General features: G+C 46.1%; 1 protein-coding gene across 2 annotated transcripts in view; it reads right to left on the reverse strand.

Moving 5' to 3' along the window:
• Positions 1-2,845: 2,845 nt before the first annotated feature.
• Positions 2,846-21,874, reverse strand: part of NONO (non-POU domain containing octamer binding) — a 36,445-nt gene continuing 17,416 nt past the window's right edge. The window contains exons 10-13 of one of the 2 annotated variants that reach the window (XM_086918267.1): positions 17,746-17,785; positions 4,519-4,652; positions 4,154-4,233; positions 2,846-3,704 (exon numbers count right to left, since the gene is read on the reverse strand). In XM_086918267.1, the coding sequence (XP_086774393.1) occupies positions 4,189-4,233; positions 4,519-4,652; positions 17,746-17,785 (219 nt within the window). In that variant the 3' untranslated portion in view covers positions 2,846-3,704; positions 4,154-4,188. The remainder of the gene's footprint in view (positions 3,705-4,153; positions 4,234-4,518; positions 4,653-17,745; positions 17,786-21,874) is intronic. The other variant, XM_086918268.1, reaches the window with a different exon arrangement.

Raw genomic sequence — 21,874 nt, forward strand, 5'->3', positions numbered from 1 at the left:
ATTACAAAAGCAAACGTTAAGTTACATGAGGCAAAAATGACAATTGTGGGCAAACAAAATACAAGAGGTAGCAAACGGTGCGGTCCACTGGGTGTGCCTGGTGGGGTTAAGGGACAGACACTCTGAGGCCAAGGGGGGCTATAGGTTCTGGTTTCATTTACAATCTGAGAGGCCAGTAATGGCTTAATTCACCCACATGGTATGGGGCCATTTGTGGCACAAAACGTTTATCTCCCCGTCTTCCTCCATGTTCATTGTAAACTGTGTAGTCAGGCTCGCAGAGGGCGAGAGTGAGCGTGTGCCGAGGTTGATGCCCCTATTGCAAGGCAGCTTGACTGACCCCGCCCCGGGTGGTTGTATTCGGGAGTGTGATTTTCATGTCAGCTACTGCGGTACTGAGTGGGCTCAATTACGACATAGCAGTAATTGTAATTTTTGACATAATGTTGGTAATTATGTAATGTTTCCGAGATTCTGCAGCATGACTAAACATAGTCGGTCCTATTCCGAGCGTTGACTCACCCAGGGCTTTCGGTCTAGTTGTTCGTATTCCTAACGTAAGTCTTAGAGATAAATGAGGGATTTGTAAGAGCGTGCCTCGTTGGTGTGTGGGTACGGCACACTGCGTTTCGCTAGTAGCGGGCAGAACGGAACCACTTTGTGTTATGAAAACAGCTGTTTAATCAGTGGATAAAAATATAGAACCTGATGATAACATCTGTAGAGTACAAGGCTAGGACTGCGGAAATGTCTGGAGTGTTCTGTGGAACTTTCATATGGCTCGTGAGACAAGAGGAAAAGAAACCTGATTAGCGAGAGGGATGAGAGGACGAGACAGGAAAAGCATTGGCCGTGTGGTCGGGCCGTGCAATGAAATAATAAAAACAAGGTAGATAGTGGGAAGGGACGTGAGCCAGTGCTTTAAAAGTAATACAAAAGTGCAGGGATACTCGACATCTCATAGCACCTGAGAAGTACCCGTACTCTTTCACTAAAAGCATTGCACCCTTTCTAACACGAACGGCGGGAGGGAGGCCTACGAGGACAGGGGGGGGGCGGGAGAGGAACGGACGGCGGGAGGGGGCGGGAGAGGACACAGGGGGCGTGAGGGGGGAGGGGGGGCGGGAGAGACCACGGACTGCGGAAATGTCTGGAGTGTTCTGTGGAACTTTCATATGGCTCGTGAGACAAGAGGAAAAGAAACCTGATTAGCGAGAGGGATGAGAGGACGAGACAGGAAAAGCATTGGCCGTGTGGTCGGGCCGTGCAATGAAATAATAAAAACAAGGTAGATAGTGGGAAGGGACGTGAGCCAGTGCTTTAAAAGTAATACAAAAGTGCAGGGATACTCGACATCTCATAGCACCTGAGAAGTACCCGTACTCTTTCACTAAAAGCATTGCACCCTTTCTAACACGAACGGCGGGAGGGAGGCCTACGAGGACAGGGGGGGGGGGGCGGGAGAGGAACGGACGGCGGGAGGGGGCGGGAGAGGACACAGGGGGCGTGAGGGGGGAGGGGGGGCGGGAGAGACCACGGACTGCGGAAATGTCTGGAGTGTTCTGTGGAACTTTCATATGGCTCGTGAGACAAGAGGAAAAGAAACCTGATTAGCGAGAGGGATGAGAGGACGAGACAGGAAAAGCATTGGCCGTGTGGTCGGGCCGTGCAATGAAATAATAAAAACAAGGTAGATAGTGGGAAGGGACGTGAGCCAGTGCTTTAAAAGTAATACAAAAGTGCAGGGATACTCGACATCTCATAGCACCTGAGAAGTACCCGTACTCTTTCACTAAAAGCATTGCACCCTTTCTAACACGAACGGCGGGAGGGAGGCCTACGAGGACAGGGGGGGGGGGCGGGAGAGGAACGGACGGCGGGAGGGGGCGGGAGAGGACACAGGGGGCGTGAGGGGGGAGGGGGGCGGGAGAGAACACGAACGGCGGGAGGGAGGCGGGAAACGTGCCGGGGAAAAACATGCCCAGGACAGCAGCAATCACGGCCGGGCCGGACCAGACTCGGGGGCGTTCCCGGCGTCGCGTGACATCGGCAAAAGCCAAAGAATCTCGGGAACGCCCCCGTGTCTGGTCCGGCATTGATGGACAGGCCCCTCGTCCAATGGCTAGGCTCCATTTATGGAGCTAGCCAATGGGACGGGGGGCGTGTTCCATAGTGCCTTACTGTACTCATTAGATTTCTCTGGAGGAGCCTAACGGCTCCGCCCCCCAGCGAAACCTAAAAACGATCCTTTTGTATAGAGCACACTCCGCGATCACATTTCAACCCCCCTCATATGTGGTAAAAAAGGAGGCTCAGTAAAAAAGTACTTGACTGGGATGACAATTTGTTCAAGCAGCAAGCTGGGATTGATCCCAGATTTGTTTCACACTGCAGTTTCGCAACTGGATAAGGACAAAGTAGTACCTGCCATTTAAGGCTCTGGATACTTCAGTCTTGGAAAAGACTGAATACTATTGGGATTAGAAAAATGTACCCTGTGGATTTCTGGCTCTCCTAAAATACAGTGCAAAAAAAGAAAATTCTATTTTGCGCTGCAAAATGTCCTACTGCATGCTGCAATATCTGGGGTAGTTAGGGTATGGGGACCAGCTACCAGTTAGCCCTACTCATGACTGTTAGGAGACAGTCCACTTCACTCCCCCCACCCCCACCTCAACACCAGTGTAGTTGTAACACCAATGCACAGGGCACACCACAGCAACTTAATACCAACATGTTTCTTAAAATTGACGAGTCCACAGTGAAAGTAACGTTCTATAGAAGCAAGTTACAAGAGCCACTCACACCAGTCACTGTTCTCCAAGAAGCACAAAGAAACCAGATGAAAAGGGATTAAAATTCACTTTACTAAATACATTACCATCACATCTCACCGCCGGTTGGTTACTTTACATCTTTTATCCCAATGCAAAAGATTTACATGGAAGGCTTAGACAAGTCATGGTTACTGTTGCATTGAGTTCAATCAGCTTGGGATACAGTATATTTCCAAGAACGACCTTACTAATTGCCAGACAATGAACAGAGATACAACACATTATCAAAAGGAACCATATTTAACAGATGTCCGAGAAGACACTACACTAGCCCCAAAAAAACTCCAGAGGCCAACATGTATGTAAATTAAAAAAAAAATACTAAAACCCCTTTATGTTAACTGCATGATGGGGTAAAGTGGGCTTTAAATGACCCACAAGATGTGAATAAGAAAAGGCAAACTAAACCAAAAGCCCCTTTTCAGGGGCAGTTATTTGAGGGGCATGGCATCAAACAAAAAACAGCACTGCTTCAGTAGAGAAAGGAAGCCACTGCTTGGAATGATAAAGGCATTGGGAGAGGACTTGTTCCAGGCAATACCAGAATATCAGCTTTGCACAGATGAACACAACGCAATAAGCCATTCTATTTAAATTAAAAAAAACACATTGAGTGAAATATGAAAGCTGTTCAGGACAGCACCAGCTTTGTCCACAAAATAGACGTGAAATATCACTCCAATAGTAAGGGCCCTCCGAAAAACTGGGGAGAAGGAGAGGAGTCTAATATCTACGACGCTTATTGGGCCCAAAATCTCCACCAGGAGCTCCTCTGCTGAAACCAGGCGGCTGCTGGCCTGCTGCCAGAGCACCTGCAAGTCCTTCCATTGCACTGTTCTGGCTAAAGCGTTCTGCAGGGGGTGGCGTCTGGAGAAAGAAAGAAACGTTGTCAGGCAACTCCTTCAATATGCTATGAAACTACTAGTTTACTTATACCAGTTTACCTAAATCCCTAAGCATGCCACATCTTACCTCATGATAATCTGCACACAACAAAAATTTAGACGAGGAGACAGGTTCTTATTTGATCAATAACAAATTTCTACAAGTGCAATTTGCAAAGCTGCTGGGAGACCCATGTGTATGACTACTACAAGATTAAGACATGAATGTCATAGCACAGGCTGCACATAGAAGGTAATATTCAGGATCTCCCACATTCGGTTGGAAAGCTAAGCCTCCCTCCCACCAACATGAGGGCTCAGAAAGTGAAACATTTGCTGCCCTCATGTTGGGTTATTTTACAGAAGAAAATTAAACAACTATTTTCCACAGACCCTACACCTTTGTTATAATCCCCTAAAGCTGTTTCTTACCCTATAGTAATGGTTGTGTTCCTGACCAACACGTCTTATTGTTGTTGTGTTCTAACAGCTTGTATTGCTTTTAACAAAATCTATAAAGTATAAAAAAACAAAAAGGGCAAATTAAAACAGTCTCTCCAAATAGGGAGCAGCTGCCCACCTGTCTGCCCCAAATTTTATGACACTACTGTGAGAATTAGTGTGTACCATTTAATTGTTCTAGCTCCAAGTGTGATGCCGCCCCCACCCAACCACTCATCCTACTCTCCCGAATTAACTGGCAGCCAATAAAGGCTCACATAAATCCAACAATAGACTCACTAGCACCCAAAAAACAAAGAACTAGCAGCAAGCCACTGTGATGGGGTATACATTACCATTCCCATGGCAGATCCCTCGGGCATTAGTGCTTGAGTTGCGGCTGCAGTGGGCGTCACTGTCCCTGCAGCTGCACTCGGTGGAACACTTGGAGCACTTCCCATCGAGCCACGGCTGTTCATCCCCATTGCACCTAGGACAATAAAGAAAATTACACCCGCAATCTTACAAGACCGTCCTATGCAAAGATTCTCTCATCACTTTACAGTGCCTACAACTGAAAAAACAAACTTAGTACAAGTCTGTAAAAAATGCCACTCAGTCCTCAATCATTCTTCCTACTCGCTATTGGGATACTGTGGAAGGGACAGATACAGGAGAACAGTTACAGAATATGCTTAGACACCAAATTCTGACCATTAGCCCACCACCTTGCAGCACAATAGTTCTACAGTCAGTAAGGTTTAGTTGGTCTCTTCTGTAAACTACACATAAAGACATGGAAAAAAAATCATCGACAGTGATTTGAACACCATGTACAGAGGATCTTTGAGATGGGCAGACAAACACCAATCTTCACTGTTACATAGGACAGTGGGGAATTTCTAGCCATGGCACTAGGAAACTGACATTTAAACTTGGCTTTATGACTTTGCCGCAGTATGCAGCTTGTAAACTATTCTGGGCAGGTAGCTGTAGGAAAGAGCCCTTTTTGACATGTCATCCCTACTTCTTGCTCACTGGTACTGATGCTGTTGATAAGTGCACTGGGACTCAGAAAACTAACCAGGCTCCAGTGCCAGAGCTCTTTCCGCAAAACAAAAAATTAATTGCAACTCAATTGGCAAAGAGTTTAACACCCTGGTAAATAGTACCTATGGTATTCTAGGAAGGGGTACTAAAGAAGGTCCCTGGAGGATGCAGTATGTATTATGCCACCCAGAGGGACCACAAAAACTGTAGATTTCATGAACGGGCGCAAGCCATTTTCAAAACCACCACATGGCACACTCACTGTGCCGTGCCAAAAAACTATATATGCAAGTTTCAGCAACAGGAGGGTGCATTATGTGAAATGTGAGGACCTATCACAGGTGGATCTGCTCATGCAGATGTCTAGTTCGATTACTAGACATTGCAAGTGATCAGAGAAGACATCTTAAAGGCATGTACTGGGCACAGGTCATTAAGAGTTACCCAGCTACATGGCTTTATTAAGACCAAAAGCCAATGGTTAACATCTGGTCTTGAAAAATCCATACTTATGCCAGTGTTGGATTTAAGAAGACATACACCCAGAGGGTACCTTAGAGGTACTCCCTGAAACTTATGAATCCTCTAGTATGCTGGGTGACTAGTATTGTCCGGCCTGCCACCACAGACTAGTTTTCCCTGGAGGTGAGAGCGTGCTCCCTGGCCAGAAAATGCCTGCTCCTGAGGAAGGTGTTCACACCTCCAGCAGGATGCCTAGCGATTCAACATATCCAGGCCAGTGGCTTCAACGCGACTGACACTTTTGATATGCAACCGTGGCTTCCCCAGCCCTGATGCGTATTTTTAACAAGAGCAGATGGGAAAACTAGTCAGAAGGCATCATACTTACCATAAGTGGACAGTCAAGGAAGGGTTTCACCATCCTGTTTTTGGGGAAACTAGGAATTTGTCAGGATTATGCACACAACGGGAAGTGGTCATATAGGGTGTGTAGTCACCCCAGGGGTTAAGTAGCCCATTGGCAGCTACTCTACACTGCCCTAAATTCAGTATTATGGGGTCCCTCTGACACCAGTGAAGACCAAGTCGTCCAAAAGCTGAACAACCTCCACCAACTGAGGATTGCCCCACCCTTTAACAACCAAGCAGCAGCTCCCTTTGCGGTCCTGTTCTATCCAGGTCACCCAAGCCAAGGGAGATCCTAAAACCACAGAAACCTGCCAAACTAAACACCTCTGCATACGATTCCACCCACTCGTTCAACGAAAAACACTGTCCCTGTGCTCCAGAAACAAGACAAGCCACCTTTTGGGTTCTGTCAGACTGGTCATCAAGTCCCCATTGCAGCCTCACTTTTGAAGGTACCTTTTCCATATACTTTAACACTAAAGGCGAACAAGTGGACCAGTACCTGTGAACCAGGGCAGGTCAAACAGCTGCTGTCTCCCATTTTTTACCCACTGCAAACCATTGCGCTGCATGTTGCAGCAAATGGGATTCTAATCACAGGGCCGCTAACCCTGCCACCCTCATTCCTAGACAACCTATTACGCCCACCCAAGGGGACAGTGTCCAGCTTTTTTAATACCCAAACAGGGAGTGGGCAGAGGGAAGTGCTGCATAGAAACCCAGCAGCGGGGGAGTGGCACCATTTGAAACTGCAATCCTACCCATGAGTTCCAAAAAGAGATACCTTCTGAGAGTCCAAGACTGCCCTTGTTGTACTGCATTTGGGCTCTCAAGTATGCAACCAAAATCCCCAGGTAAAGGAAACTATCCAGCGCCCAGTGAAGGCACAGATTAGGCAGATACTCCCCGGGATCCAGACCAATAGACCCCCCCCCCCCATCATTCTGCTTTTTGCAGTCAATTGACCTGTGTATTTAGTGCAATGAGGTCCTAACAAGTAAAGCACTGAATATTTAGTTTTAGAATGTAATTACCCACTATAAGTAGTACCACTGGAATTACACAGCAGAAGGCCAAATAGTGCAGCAGGGTTGATTAAATTATGTAACACAATGCAGCACATTTTTTGATGGTGCGCAGAGCGCCTGTATCTGGAGACTGCAGCATGGTGAACCTTGACAGATGCATGCACCAATCCTGATCTAGCAAGCAACGGAAAGAAATGCCGAATATGCTCAGGTGATTCCTTAAATTGATGCAGGTTGGATTGCTGACACCATGAACACAATCTCTTCCATTGTAGCTTTTAGGTCTTCTTGGCTTCCACTCTGGATTTGAATAGAATGTTCCTACAGACCTAAGGGACAAGACTCTGAACTCGTGAAATTCAGGAGCCAAGCATACAAGTGGAGAGGCTGGTTTCAGGTGTAGGATCGGTCCTTTGTTACCCATTAACCATGTAATGGACTCAGACAGCAGTGGAAGCTCTGTAAACCAATGGTGCCTGGCCAACTTTGAGCGATCAGGATGAGGAAAGTGTTCTATATTTATCTTCCTGAGAACCCTCTGTATGAAATGGGGAGGGGAGAATGAGTAAGCATAAAACCCAGATCACATCAAGAGGGCATTCCCCCGGACCCTGGGAATCGGTACCAACTGGCATTTGGTGTTATCTGTTGGCAAGAGATCCAATGCTGGTTTTCCCCACTGAGATCTTTTCCAGCTCTGGTTGATCCAGTTCCCACTCGTAGAACTGTCATTAGCTCTGCTCAGCCTGTTCGCAAAGGTGTTTATTTCTGTCACATGCTGGGGCCTCAAATATCGAGAGTTTGGAGCCAGCCACAGAGCTCCTGGGCTTCCAGAGAAAGCGTTTAGACCTGGTACTTCCTTGATTGTTGCAATCGTACATACTGTTCTTATGTTCCATACGTACCAGCACCGAAGATCCTGTTATTCGTGGAAGAAAAGCAGGTAAGGCGATAATGTTAGCGATCAGCTTCAAGTGGTTATGAACACTTTTCTGGAGCGCACACCACTTCCCTTGGATTTGCAGGCCAGAGCACTCTAGTACCCAACTGAGTCATCACTGCAGATTAATCTAAAGACCCAAAAGTGAGGCCTATCAAAAGATATAACCATGCAAACGTTTCCACCTTCTCTTGGGTGATGCTTATGAAGTCTTTAAACAACCTTTCCGATTGATCTGTGCTTGCAGCTAGTCTTGTAATGGCCTCATGTAGACGCACCAGCGGGATCAGGCAGACTGTAGAAGAGTTCATGCCTAGTAGCAACTTGTACAGCCTGAAACAGACTTCTGGACATTTTTAGAGCCAAATGTGTTAGCCTCGGTTGTATCCAGGTTGGCTCCTAGAAATATTGTCTTTGAAAAGTTGAGGATTTTGGATGATTCAATACGAGACCCAGTCTGTGAAACGACAAGGAATCATTTGTAGCTTTGAACACCCATTGGAGGAGCGTTTGGTGGTCTTTCGGTTAACTCCAGGGTACGGCCATAGTTGGGGGGGAAGCTTGTGGTGGGGGCCTAGTTTTGTATATGCCACTGTGGGCAGGAGACAGTACATTTGATGAAAAGCATATCTGTATAGGGAATGGAAGGATTGGTATCTTCCCCTGTAGGTTGCAAATCCCCCTTCTACAAGGCCCCTGAAACAGCAACAACTTTATGTACTGACAGATGCATAGGGATGTGGCAGTGTCAGTTTCGTAGGCCAACAGAGCATTATCTATGTACTTTCCAAATAAGGTCTGCATTTCTTGAACTCAATTTCCAATAGCCCTCATCCTGGTTCTTGGAGAGCTGCTCCAAAAGGATCACCCGACTCCTCCAAGTCCAATAGGTGACTTGAGGAGAAACCTTGATTGGCAGTGGAGGGGTAGTCTGTTCAGGTCTCAAAGTTGCTTCAGATATTTATCCAAAATTGTCTGGAGCCCAACGGGAACGATCCAGACCCGACCGCGGAAAAAAGAATCTGAAGATGGCGCCCAAGAGTGGGAGCTTCCGCAGGAAGCATGCCGACGTCACCGGAAATGCACCCGAGGAGGGGTGACGCCGACGCCCACCTGGGCTACAAAAAAAAAACACAAAGAAAAGACTACGAATCCGGACCCAACTACAAGACAGCGGAATATGCACAGCATAGTGCATCCAGAAAGATTCACGCTGCAAAACCTTGATTGGCAGTGGAGGGGTAGTCAGTCAGTTCAGGTTTTAAAGTTGCTTCAGATATTTATTGTGGATGATGCGAAGACGGAGCAATGGCAAAAGGCATGGTCTGGCCTTGGTGTAGATTGTGTGCCTCTACTATCCTTCAAAGTTTGAAGAAAAAGGGCAGAATATTTTACACTCCTCTACCTTGTGCTGGGGTAGAGGCAATAGAGTTCGTATGTGGGCAACCACATGCAGCCTTTTTTCAGCAGGATCGTAAGAGGCTTTTTTAGACTGGAACTCTCATATCCCCCATATTTTCCAAACACCAGAAGAAAACGGAGCATGGCTCAGCGACTCCCTTTACACGACTTGCAGTAGAACATTTGAGGGACTCAGCCTCGAGTGTTCTAGAGAGTGCATTTGCTAAACTTGTTAAGTTTAGCCCTTTTTTAAACCGACTGCTAATGGTCAGTGTAGCCTATGAAAGGGTTACATACTGCCTTACTATAGGACTCCCACTCGACTTTGAATTATTCAAGCACATTAATCTATGAAAGATCCTATACTGGATAACTTGACTGTACATAGTGCAGACGTTTTTTTTATAAGTCCATTAAACAGACATTCCAGAACTCCGCATCCTTACAGAGTCTCTCAAAAAGAGAATGTTTTTAATCCTGATACTTCACATGACCCCTTCGATTAAATCACTTTATACCCCTCACTGTCAGCAGCCTCCAGGTGCTCATCAACGATTCAGGGATTGTTTTTAACAAAATGTATGGGAGCCATTAGTAAAATCCAAAAAACCTTGGCCTCCAGCTAGCTTTGACACTTTATATGTGATGTCGTCTCAGGTGGTCAAAAGAGCCACATTCAGGGCGCTGATCCCTGAGGCCTCAGTAATGGCCCAGAAGAAAGTAGAAGCAAAATCCATGGATCACGTCAAAGACGGCGGCGAAGGGGGAGGTATAATCTTGACTTACAATGGACACAGCCTGGCAACTTAAAGAAGAGAACTTTAAAGTGTTGAGGAATGCAGATTTTTTTAAGTGCCAACTACACTATTATGGCTGCTTTTCCACAATTCCATGTTTGTATTAAGGCCCAGTGCACTCTTGCGGAGCAGTTTTTGCTTTGAGCATTGAAGTGGACCAAGAGGAAAACCAAGACACTTTCCTGCCACCTGAGGTTTAGGCTAGATAGGAGTGAACAATGGGCAGTAGTCTGGCTACTTCATTAGTTAGGCAGGTGGAGTGGCACTGGAGCCCAGGAGTGTGAAGTCTACTGCAGCGTTTGGTATAGCGTGGCTGCTTCACCCATGACCGTCTGGAGGTGCTGTGGAGTCTAATCCAGTTGAGGGATCATGCTGCCTGTTCCTATTAGTTAAACATCCATGTCTTGAGGTCCTTCCTGAACAGTTTGTGACTGCTGCTCCAAGGTGAAGGAGGAGCTTTCAGATACTAGCTGCGAGAAGGAGCATCATCCACTCTTTGCCTGGCAGATGTTAGGTTAAAACGGAATTTATAGAGTGCATGCACACCGGGGAGGTTTCACAGCGCTAATTCGGTTGAGATCAGAGACCTAAAGAAAGATTCAGAAGGGCTGTCGGAAGAGCCAGGTTTTTAAAAGACTTCTGAAACCAAGAAGGATTGGTGCAGAAGCAGATTTGAGGGAAGAGTTCTAGAACGTGGGGGCCAGGGTAGAAAACCTGGCACCGCTGGTGCGCTTTAATCTAAAATGAGGAGTAATAGATTTTTGTGAGCTGAACGAAGATTGTGTAGGAGCATATTTGTCAATCATTGACAAATTTCGGCCTTTTCCGTTAAGTGGTTTAAAAATAAGACATCCAATCATGAAAGCACACCGCTGAACAACCGGAAGCCAGTATAATTGCTTCAAGAGAGGATCAATTTGCAGATGCGTAGGATGGTGAACAATCAGCGCGCAGCCTGGTTATGAATTATCTGTAGACGTCTGGAAAGATACAGAGGGACGCCAAAAAATAATGAATTGGCATAATCTACATAAGACATGACCATGGTGATGATCACCCAAATCGGGACATCATGAGTGAGGAATCTACAGATCTTTTTCATTTTGCAAAGTTGAAAAGAGCAAGTGGAGATCAGAGTGGAGCTGAGGCTTCAGAGTGAGGTTCTGACTCATAACCACTCAGAGGCTTTTAGCCAAGCTAGACGGAACTGGGACTGACCCAGCTCCCTAGACCAAAAGTGGGGTCCCCATGGGCTCTTGGCAGCACCACCTGTTAACTCCATGCGCGCTAGCGGAATTCCGCTCCTGCGCTGAGTTTTTCTAAATAGCACTTTGCGTGACGAGCTGGGCTCGTCATCAGCGTGCGAGGAGGCTACGCCATGACGAGCCCAGCTCATCAGCGTCGAAGGGGTTAAAACCAGCTCAGTCTTGTCTGGATTAGGTTTTAATGGTTCTTGTTCATCCATGGACTGATGAACAGAATGGTGGATTGAAAAGCATGAGCGGACTCCGGGGAGTTACTAATGGAAAAAATGAGTTGGGAATTGTCTGCATAGTTAAAGATTAAGACGTTGCGCTCCTTTAAGGCTTAGACAAGAGGGAGGAGGTAGACATTCAACAGGAGAGCAAGGGAAGAGCCATGAGGGACTCCACCAGGAGTTTTAACTCTAGGGGCAGTAAACTGAGCAGTACAAACTGCCTGGGAGCGGTTTTCCAGAAATGAGCTGATCCAGCTTAAAGCAGGGCCCAAAATTATTGCGTCCCTCACACGGTTGACCAGGAGAGAATGGGCGACCGTGTTGAAGGCAGCGGAAAGATCAAGCAAAACAAGGGCCTGTGGAGAATCATTAACCTCTACTGAGGTGGTATTCCTCACAGTATTGGATACTGTTCACAGAGTGCTTGGCGGAAGCAGGCTTGATGTGAATCAAGGAATTCAGATTCTTCCAAGAAATCTGTAAGAACCTGTGAAATAGGCTTCCAAGATCTTAGCTAAATAAGGGAAAAGGGAAATAGGGCGGTAGTTTTTCAAAGTTAGCGGACCAGTTCCCTTCTTTTTTTAAAGGGGAACGACAATCCCCTCTCTGAAGGTTGCAGGAACAGTGCATTGACTCATTAAAGAGAATAAGGGCAGGGCTAGAACCAGATTTTACTTTTGAGAAGATTTAAATGTGTTCACATGTTTCAGGGAAATGCGTGAAAGAACCAAGATTTAAAATATGGTGAGGGCTAGAGTCCAGATTGAAAGACCAGGATACTGGACTGTAAAAAAAAAAAAAAAATTTGGTGCGTTGCAAAAAGGTTTGTGATGAAGACTTAACCAAAATTCTGTTGAGATTAGATAGCTCATTCACGGTATGAAAGATCTCCTTTGAGCGGTTAGTAGCCAACACAATTTTAGATTAAAAGTACGCCGCTTTGGCAGTTAAAATAGACTTTTTATAAGTATGCAATGAGTTTAAATAGAGCAAATTGTCTTCGGGTTGGTAGTCCCCTCGCCTTGGGACTAATTTTTGGTGTTGCAACTCAGCAGAAAACCATTTTTGGGCATCATGGCGGCGAGGGGCATGTATCTTCCTAAGAGGAGCAAACTGGTCACTGGCAGCCAGTAACCAGCTGGTTAACTGAATCAGCCAGCTTGATTGAAGGGTTGCCCGGAGGAATAGAGCGGGCAAGATCATCAAGGAATAAAGGTTTCTCCATCTTATTCCAGTTTTGGCAAGTGCGCCCAGAGAGAGTGGGGTCATTGTTCACGAAATTATCTTGAACAGTGAGTTTGATATGATGATCGGACCCAGGGTGAGGGTGAGACCGGAGACACAGTGAGATTAACAGCCCAGACCTGATCAAGAATGTATCCCTTGATGTGTGGCTGCGGATACCGGTTGACAGATTTAGTACTGAGAGAAGCTCAGTCAGTTCAGCAGATTGGGGGCAGCCAAGAATGTAATCGGCCCAATAGTTGAAGTGCCCAAGCAGCAGAACTTTGCCGTAATTGGTTACCAAATTAACTATTTGTTCGCTCAGGGAGTGAGGGAAAGGCATCCTTTGAGGAGGTCTGTAAACAGACCCTCCAGCATTTCGCGACTCAAGAGCCAGATATTGCCATTTTTAGACGCGAAAGGTCTCTAGCAGGGCAGCAAAAAAAAAAAAAAAAAACCTCTTCCTGGCTGTACACGTCCACGTCACAACGTTCTAAAAGCAAGCACTTCCAAAAACCAGCTCTACGAGTAGAGATATCAAACCAAAATCCCACTCCTGCGCTGCACTGGGTAGCTGCTAGGAAAGATGGATCTGGAACAGATTAGAACAGTTTTACTTTATAACTGAGGCATGGTCAGAGCTAAGAGTGCCAAGGAGCAGGGCAACACATGAGCTCACTTTTCATCAAGTGTTTCAAGATCGAAGAGATGGCCAACCTTGGTGGGGAAGGTGTGAAAGAGGCAGAGGGGATAGCATGCAGCTATTAGTGCAGAGGGTGCAGTTGCATTGGGGTCCAGAAGTGAGGGGTGCACAAGACTCAAATAACAGCGAGTAGCACGGACCTATTTCAGGTACTCACAAGTCTGACATTTAATGTGGCATGAAGTACATTTCCCCTCCCACCACCCTTCGTCTTTCCATAAAGTGTTAGCAGGGGGGGCTAATTTCAAAACATTTGAGTGGGGGTGCTTAAAATTTGAAGGCATCTGGTAAGCATCCAAAAGAAGAGGATAGAGGACCATGGGAAAGTTTCCAAACAGCCACCAGATAGGGTATAATGAATGGGTTCATACTGCCAAAACCTACTCCCTTCTGAACAGGTAACTATGATCTTTCCACAACACCTCTATCAACGAGGTGTCATCTCACCCATCTATTGTTCCCCTTGCCTGAAACATGCCCTCTTTGGCATTTTTCTATGATCGGAGCTCCCAATATCTCTTGCATGTCAGTGACAACCTCAGACTAGATTACACTGAATGAATTCGTTTTTTGTATCGCGCATGGCTACCCAGAGGCATCCCATTAGCAGCTCAAACATGCAAGCAGTTTCCACTGCAGTGCATCATCCAAAGCTCCCAGCTGTAATGTAAAAAAGGTCTGAAATGCCTCATATGGATAATACACAAAAGCCAGTTCCAACCCCTCCTACCATGAGTAACGAGCTTCCAACGCCACAACACTTCTTACTTAAATACCAGTTTTACATTTATTTTGGAACTAAACCACTTTATCTAATCTTCAGCTTATAAGTGTTGAAAATACACATCTCAAGTGCACTTTATTTTTGGTGTACAAACATTAATTCAGCCAAGCAAAGTCTAATTTAGTAGACTGTGCTGCAAACAGGAGGCCTAACCGGTAGGTGGAGAGCTACTAGTAGCTCATGAGCTACTCAATTGTGATGCCGGTTCTATATACTGGCTCACGGTTCACAGCTTGACAGAAATCAAACATGGCAACCTACAGGAAGATCCAAAGCTATAAACCAATCTACCGTGGCGATTCATACCTCAAGAAACAGCCTCTCCGGAATCACAAGTTCGAAACTTCGCTATCCTTTACAAAACGTAAAAGCAACTCAGACCTGCGCATATTTTAGGTCAGGCAGACTATTGCAAGTATGTATAATTTAATCGGGAGTAGGCTCACCAAGTTTAAACCTGCAGGGGTTAAACATCGGTCTAAAACCCTATGAAGATAGGGGGTTATAAACATCAGCAACGCCTATCCACCCAGCTTGAACATGTACGAGATACCAGATAGGTGTAAGATTTCCAAGAGTAGGGATGTCACCTGTCTTGACCTAGAAAAATGTGGATGCAAAAAAGCCACTGAATCAATCACAAGAACACCGGGAATCTGGTACTAAAGGAGCAGGTGTCCAGAGTACTTTGCTAATCTGGAGAATGGGACACCATGTCGGAAAAGACTAACTCGGTCACAGTGGTTTCATTTACGGCACATGTTCTTAACAGGAATGCTGCACACTGGTCAAACTCTCTCACCAGCAATCATGGGAAAAAGGAATCTAAACTTAAATCAATTACATGCTGAAAAAAGTAACATCCAGAAAAGCCCCTGAGCCGAATATGGAATAGGTAGTTAACCACCACAAGCATCGATTCGTAGCATGCAGGGCTGCAGATTTATAATCTATGCACACTCCTGCCATCTAGTGCTGAGCTTCGACTAAGCAAGTTGTTTGAGGAAAGGTTTATGGTCTACGTAGTGAATCCAATCCCCTCCGATGAGGTATTCCATGGCCAATGGCAACTTTAGACTGTGTCCCCGGCCGGAAGTGAAAATATAGTCTATGCTAGCTGTACGCTGTTGAACATTCTGTGTATGATTGTGTATTTGTGCTAGCATAGAATACCTGCCAGGAAGGCGGAAGGGTGCATGTGAATCTGCAACACTACAAGCTACGAAGAGATGCATACAGGGTAACCCTCCATTTGCAGCATGTTTGCTTCAGAGACACATGCCAAGCAAGACTAAAGCAGCACTATTGCAGCAATTTTAGGAATGAGATTGTATGTGTCCGAAATGTTTTGAGAACAGTTTGTCCCCACTAGAGCTGGTTGTGTTTGGTAAATGCATGGTTTGACCATGATGCAGCTTTGCAAATGTCCGTTAACGACACGTTTCCTAAAAAAATGCTATTGATGCATCTTTTTTGTGTAATGGCATTGTTGGTATGGTGGAAAAGTGATAGGACCTTTGGCAGAAATTCTGGCTTTGCCTCGGACCACTTGGAAGTAAGGTTCTTCCATTGTGAGTGCATATATTTCACACTGCATAGTAATGTAATTCCAATAAGAAAGGCTTTTTGTTAGAAATTGCATGTGTGCATGGGATTAAAGGGTGCAAGGTCTCGAAAAATCTAAAATTTTACTAGACCTGCAGGTCTAGTGACTTGATCTGCTCAACCCATTTGTAATGCTCTTGACCCACAAATAGTTTCAAATGGTGTGATCCTGGGCAAATTTAATTGAGCCACCATTTTCTTCATTATCGCATAGGAGCGAACTCCGCATGTCCGCTGTACAAAAAAAAACCTAGCTTGATTCAGACGAAACTTTTCAAATATAATACAAAGCTAGCCACATTTACGATACACATGACCTAACTTGCCTCTTAGTTAATCAACCGCATTTACCAGAGCACGGGTAGCAATGTTTCTCAAATCAGGTTTAAAAACTAGCATTTTTAACAAATACATAACTAAAGCATGAAGTGGTAGCACACTCATTTGTACTCAGATTTTACATTGAATGGCCACAAACTTTCCCATTGACATGCGGTTTTACTGATAACTATATAGTGTACAGCAAATGTTTGGAAATAGGGTTTCTGCAAATGTCATTTGCACACCACCAAGTAAAGTGTTCTGGTTTGCATCAACTTTTAATTCCCACTATATTTTTGAAATATTTGCAATATTAATTTACAGGATATTTAAATGTTGTGTTAGATAAAATAACACAACAAGTAACATCTTCAGACAGCTCAAATGACACAAACTAGTAAGAGACAAATAAACCTAATTTTCCAAGCAACAATTAGTGAAGACTGATATTGGACTTCTTTGCTTGAACAGCCCACAAATTTCACAAGATAAGATTTAATGGCATCTTTATTGCTCCTTCACTTTCTGAATGAACGTAACACCTGTTCCTTGTCAGCTTAACCGCATCGCTGCTGCGGTCAATTTTGCGCTGTGCGGCTGTTTTTGCAAAACCACGTTACATGACGAGCTCAGCGCGTCATCCGCACACGCCACCCGTGGCTGATGACGAGCTGAGCTCGTCATCAGCATCGAAGGGGTTAAGTGGAGCCGCCAGATAGGACTAGTAGGTGCTAAAAATTGCTCACCCCGATAAAATCTCACGTGGGCGAGTAGATGTTGAGGCCCGGGTACAGATTTTAACCACGGCACTACATTATTTAAGATCCATGATGGTACAAGGGTTATATTTCATGGAATAACTTTAAACCCTTCATAAAAGCCTTGAAGACTGAAGTACAAAAACTAGATTCTTCTAATTTTGTAGTGCCCATGATTGAGCTATGACTTTCATTAACGATGTTAGTCTAGGTCACATTGTTTGAGTGGAAGAGGTGGAAAAGCATACGGAAATGTCCCTGAACATTTCATCCTTCGTGCATTGCCCTTGGATTGTGGGTGTGGTGCCTTGATGCAAAGTGCAAATCAATGCCACTCCAAAACAGCCTCTTAATGCATTACAAAATGTCCACCAACATGAACTGGAATGGTCTAAGATGGACAGTTTAAACGGGCTAACATCAATGCCTGGCCAGTCAGGCATGCATCGGTTTAAAACCATTCCTGAAAACAGTTAGGTCAAAGCTGTAATGGGTGGTTAGTCTTCTAGAGCTCAGCTTCAGCAACCACTATACAGAATGTAGGAAAAAACTGCATAGTCATGATCGTGCGATTTATCCCCAAGTTCAAAGTTTCACTGCATATTGTAACAGAAGCCATTCTTACCTCCCATTGCCATCTGTCCCATTCTCATCTCTTGCTCCCTCTGAAACACAAAGATTCAAGTTAACAAATACAGCGCTTTTAATTTTGTACTGCTCAATTATCTAATCTAAAAGACACTTACTCTGCTCAAAACTACTACATTTCTTTCCACAGTACTAGTGACTAGGCTTTTCAACCGCAAGTGCGACCTAGACATGCAATAATATCCTGGGTTACAAGCGCAGGCAACATTGGACAATTTGAAGAGGTTGTGATGTTTTCCAAGTTGCAGGTCTGTTCCTACACTATGCACAAAAGTCTCTAACACTAGATTTTAGAAGGCAGGATTACACCACGTCTAAAATAGAGCTCTCGTGCAGATTCAATACAAATTACACATAGATCAACCGAACCACCAGATTCAGTATAGGCTAGTAATTAAGTTGATTCCGAATGGGACTCAAATGTGGATACTGCTAGATATCAAAATAACAAAGTGCCATTGATGGGAAAATGGCTAACACTTGGGAAAGGAGCTTTCCCATTGCACTGGGGACAGGAGAGAAGACAGTTGTCAACACCACAGGGTCCAGCCATCTTTGGAGCGAGGAGAATGTTGCATCCTGGGATAGCCAGATCTTACTTCCCAGGAAGTGGTCATCGGGAGGGAGCCCAGTAGCCCATGGTCTAAAAACCGCATCATTTCCAGAGGGCATTTTCCAAAGAAACAAGTCACCCATATTTCGATCACAGTGCATGTGGAGGAACCAGCAAAGAGGCTGAACTGTTGAGGACTGCACTTGCTGACTAGAGTTTCTGCCCGTAATGTATTGCTCAAAGGAGGAGTGGTATCCAGAGCCCAGTCTGGCCAAGAAACTCCAGGGGCCAGCCGACTGGCCTCCTGTTTGCAGCACAGAACACAACTGGGTTAAGGCTGTTAGTCAAAGTCTTCAAGGCGCTACCACCACTGCTGTGCAGCATCAAGGACAAAGACTTGATGTAGAGTGGCACCCAAGCTGACTGAACCCTGGAGTTGCAGGGACCCTCAGCAGGAAAGTTATCTATCCAGGAAGGATTGGCCTGCAATTGTGACTACAGGGTGTGTACTCAAATTGTTGGGCACGTGATTTCAGTCATATGCTGAGGTGGTGTCTGTCAGATTTATCCTGGATTTTTACATATAGACAAGTGTACTCTCCCGTCTTGCAGATCTTAGAATAGGTTGGGTATTTTAGAAAAAGTTTAAAGGACCCCTAACCATCCTCTCTCCTCTCCCTTCCCCTAACCCGTAAATCCCATTCATGCCATGCTTTTCATAATATATTTTAACATTGTAGGAGAGTAGGGTCTGCAATCCTATGATCACCCAGATTTTTTGCTTTTGTTTCACTGGTTTACGACTTTCTCTGGCTGTGGGCCTGCCAATCAGACCCACAGCCTGGCTGTTCTCTTTCTAAATTACTTCATGTACCCTAGGTGCATCTACCAATTGGTACTGGGCCACCTTATCAGACCCTGTAACTCAGGGCATAGGTGTACCCAGGGCTACCAGGGGCTGCAGCATGTATTATGCCACCCCTGGCTGGCCTCCTAAATTTGACACAACTGGCTGCATGACAGCTGGGGCAAAGTCGTGTAATCACCCTTTGCTGTAGGTGTAGTATACCTATACCTAACCCTAAAATGGACACACAGATTCCTATCAGTCACTCCTATGGCAGGCCTTGACAATCCTGAAGGCAGAGTGCTTGGAATCGTGTGAGATGGTGCTCTGGCATGAGCTGAGCCTGTCTACAGCTTGCGGAATCAAGTCCTAATAGCTGTTCCATGATATCGCATACCATATACTCTTAAGTGCATTATAATCCTCGCGGTTAAATGCTATCTTTGGTATTGCTTTATCAAAACATGTCGAGTAAGGTGTCATACGAATTGGAATACTAACCCCTCGCCAATTCTGGCGACGGGGTTAGCATTCCACCCTTCTAGAGGGACACGACATGTATGTAACTGTGAACCCCGGTTAAAGTTAACTGAAGCCTCAGCTCCACAAAATGGATGCTGCCACCACAGACACGAGTCTGACCCCCTGCAGCTGGGAGTCCTTCCAGCGAGGGGAGCCTGGACAAAGGGTTTCCTGTCAGGGGCGGTGCTAGCACCGTCCCAGACATGGTTTTGTGTATCCTGGGTAGGCAGGGCTTTACAGGAAGGTGACTGCTGAGTGGCACCCCGGTGCTCACTACGCATAGGCCGGTCTGAACCAGTTCCAGGGGCACACCAGCCCCTGGCCTGGGGAAGTCCGGCATGGCTGAGGGGTGTAACCACCCCCCACCTAGTCCCACCCATAGGCAGGACCTAGTCACCGGGTCAGCCCCCTTTTTTAGTATAAAGATGGGAGCGGGCCCCCTGTTAAAATTAGATCATCTTTGGAATCAAGATACCACTTTCTTCGAAAGGACTTCACGATTTCTTCTTCAAGATTCTCCCTTGTGGCTAAGGAGTAGTCACCCTGCATCCGCAGGCACCATCCTAAAGAACACTGCGGTCTGCTGCAAGTCCTTCATCACGAATCCGACGACCCAGCTCGACGAGACCCGGCTTCCCTGGCACCTCTGACCTCTACTCACCTCTACAGCCCAGCTGAGAACCGTGAGTGCGACGAGACCTCAAGGGACCGACGATCGCCAAGACTGCACGACATCTTTACTGCAAGCCCACCGTGTCCTCCACTGGTGAGTGCTTTGGGGTCCGAGAAGCCCCGACCCTGCGCAGCTCCAGCACCCAAGATCAGCCCCCCTGCATCTCCACGATCTGCGTGGGGCCCTTCTGCTGTTTGCTGTGCACCGCGTTGTTTGGCTACTAGCCGGCTGGCTTGTGGCCCTCTGAACGACGCCCAACGACTTCACGACTGCTGGTCTGGTTGCTCCAGGCTGGCCTTTGCTTCCTTCTTCAAGAGAGGCACCCCGGACCCTCCTGGTCCACTCCAGACGCCATTTTAGGTCCACCGCGTGGGCTTGAATTTGCCAAGGCTTTGTTGCCCAATCCTGGGTCCAGCGACGCCGACAGCTTCTATCTTCGTGGGACAGCTCGATCCTCCATCCTGGTCGCCGACAACGCCTCCTGGTCCGTGAGATCTTCGAGTCAAGCGTCACCCACTCACCTAGTCGAGGTGGCTACCATCCGGTGCCCTCCTGGTGCCCACTGACTACTGGCTAGTAGTCTCGAACTTGGTCCCCTCTGCTTTCAGGTGTCATCTATCTTCAAGATCCAGGCTTGGATCCGACTGAACTTTCTTCACTGGTCACCGGCCAGCATCTTTTCTTCCGGCTCCTGGTCCGTCTACGAGGATTCCCGACGTCTTTTCAGACCTATGCAGCTGCAGCCCCTGGGCTAGGTAACTTCGGCATTTCGGTGCCCCAGCATAGCCTCACTATCCAAGGGTCAGAATCTACTTTCGTTTTCTCCCTACCAGGTCGGGTTCACCCGAGAACACCAACTTTCTATTTCCTAGCTACCATAGACTTTTGTCCCGCATCTCGCGTGAGAGTGCACACACTGCACCCGAGTCCCCTAGGCCTCCTAGAAGTAATCTAACGATTCCCTAGTCAAGTCCTAGCGATTCCAAAAGCTATTAGTACTGTACTTACCTGCTAGGAATTTCGCATTCCACTTTCAGAGTATATGGTTTTCCGTGCCCCTCGGGCATTTGTACATACTGTGCTAACTTAAGTATTTTTGTAAGAGTTTTGGTTTGTGCTTAGTACCCTGTCCTCATAAAGAGTACAGGGCTGTTGTGATCTTTAAATAAATAACTGTTTATTTTCATAACACTTGTGTGGTGTCCTTTCACTTGGTATTCAAGGGGTATATGTGTGGTAAACAGCTGGCTTAACGCGCCCTCTCGAGTCTTTAGCCTTAGACTGCTCGTATCCACGCTACTAGGATAGCTGGTCTATAAGGTTGACTTACAACCAATCATCAATAAGGGTTGCTGGACTGATACATAGTGTTCACTAGAATAGTGAGCACCGCATACTCTCAGGTCAGCTTAACATTGGGAATGGACGAGATAGATCTCTATCAAGAGGCTCTATCAGATCCCTTCATACCAATGGCTCTCAACGTTCCTCTCAAAGGGGAATGACATCTC

The sequence above is a fragment of the Lissotriton vulgaris genome, chromosome 4_1 (assembly GCF_964263255.1).
Source record: "Lissotriton vulgaris chromosome 4_1, aLisVul1.2, whole genome shotgun sequence".
Taxonomy (NCBI): domain Eukaryota; kingdom Metazoa; phylum Chordata; class Amphibia; order Caudata; family Salamandridae; genus Lissotriton; species Lissotriton vulgaris.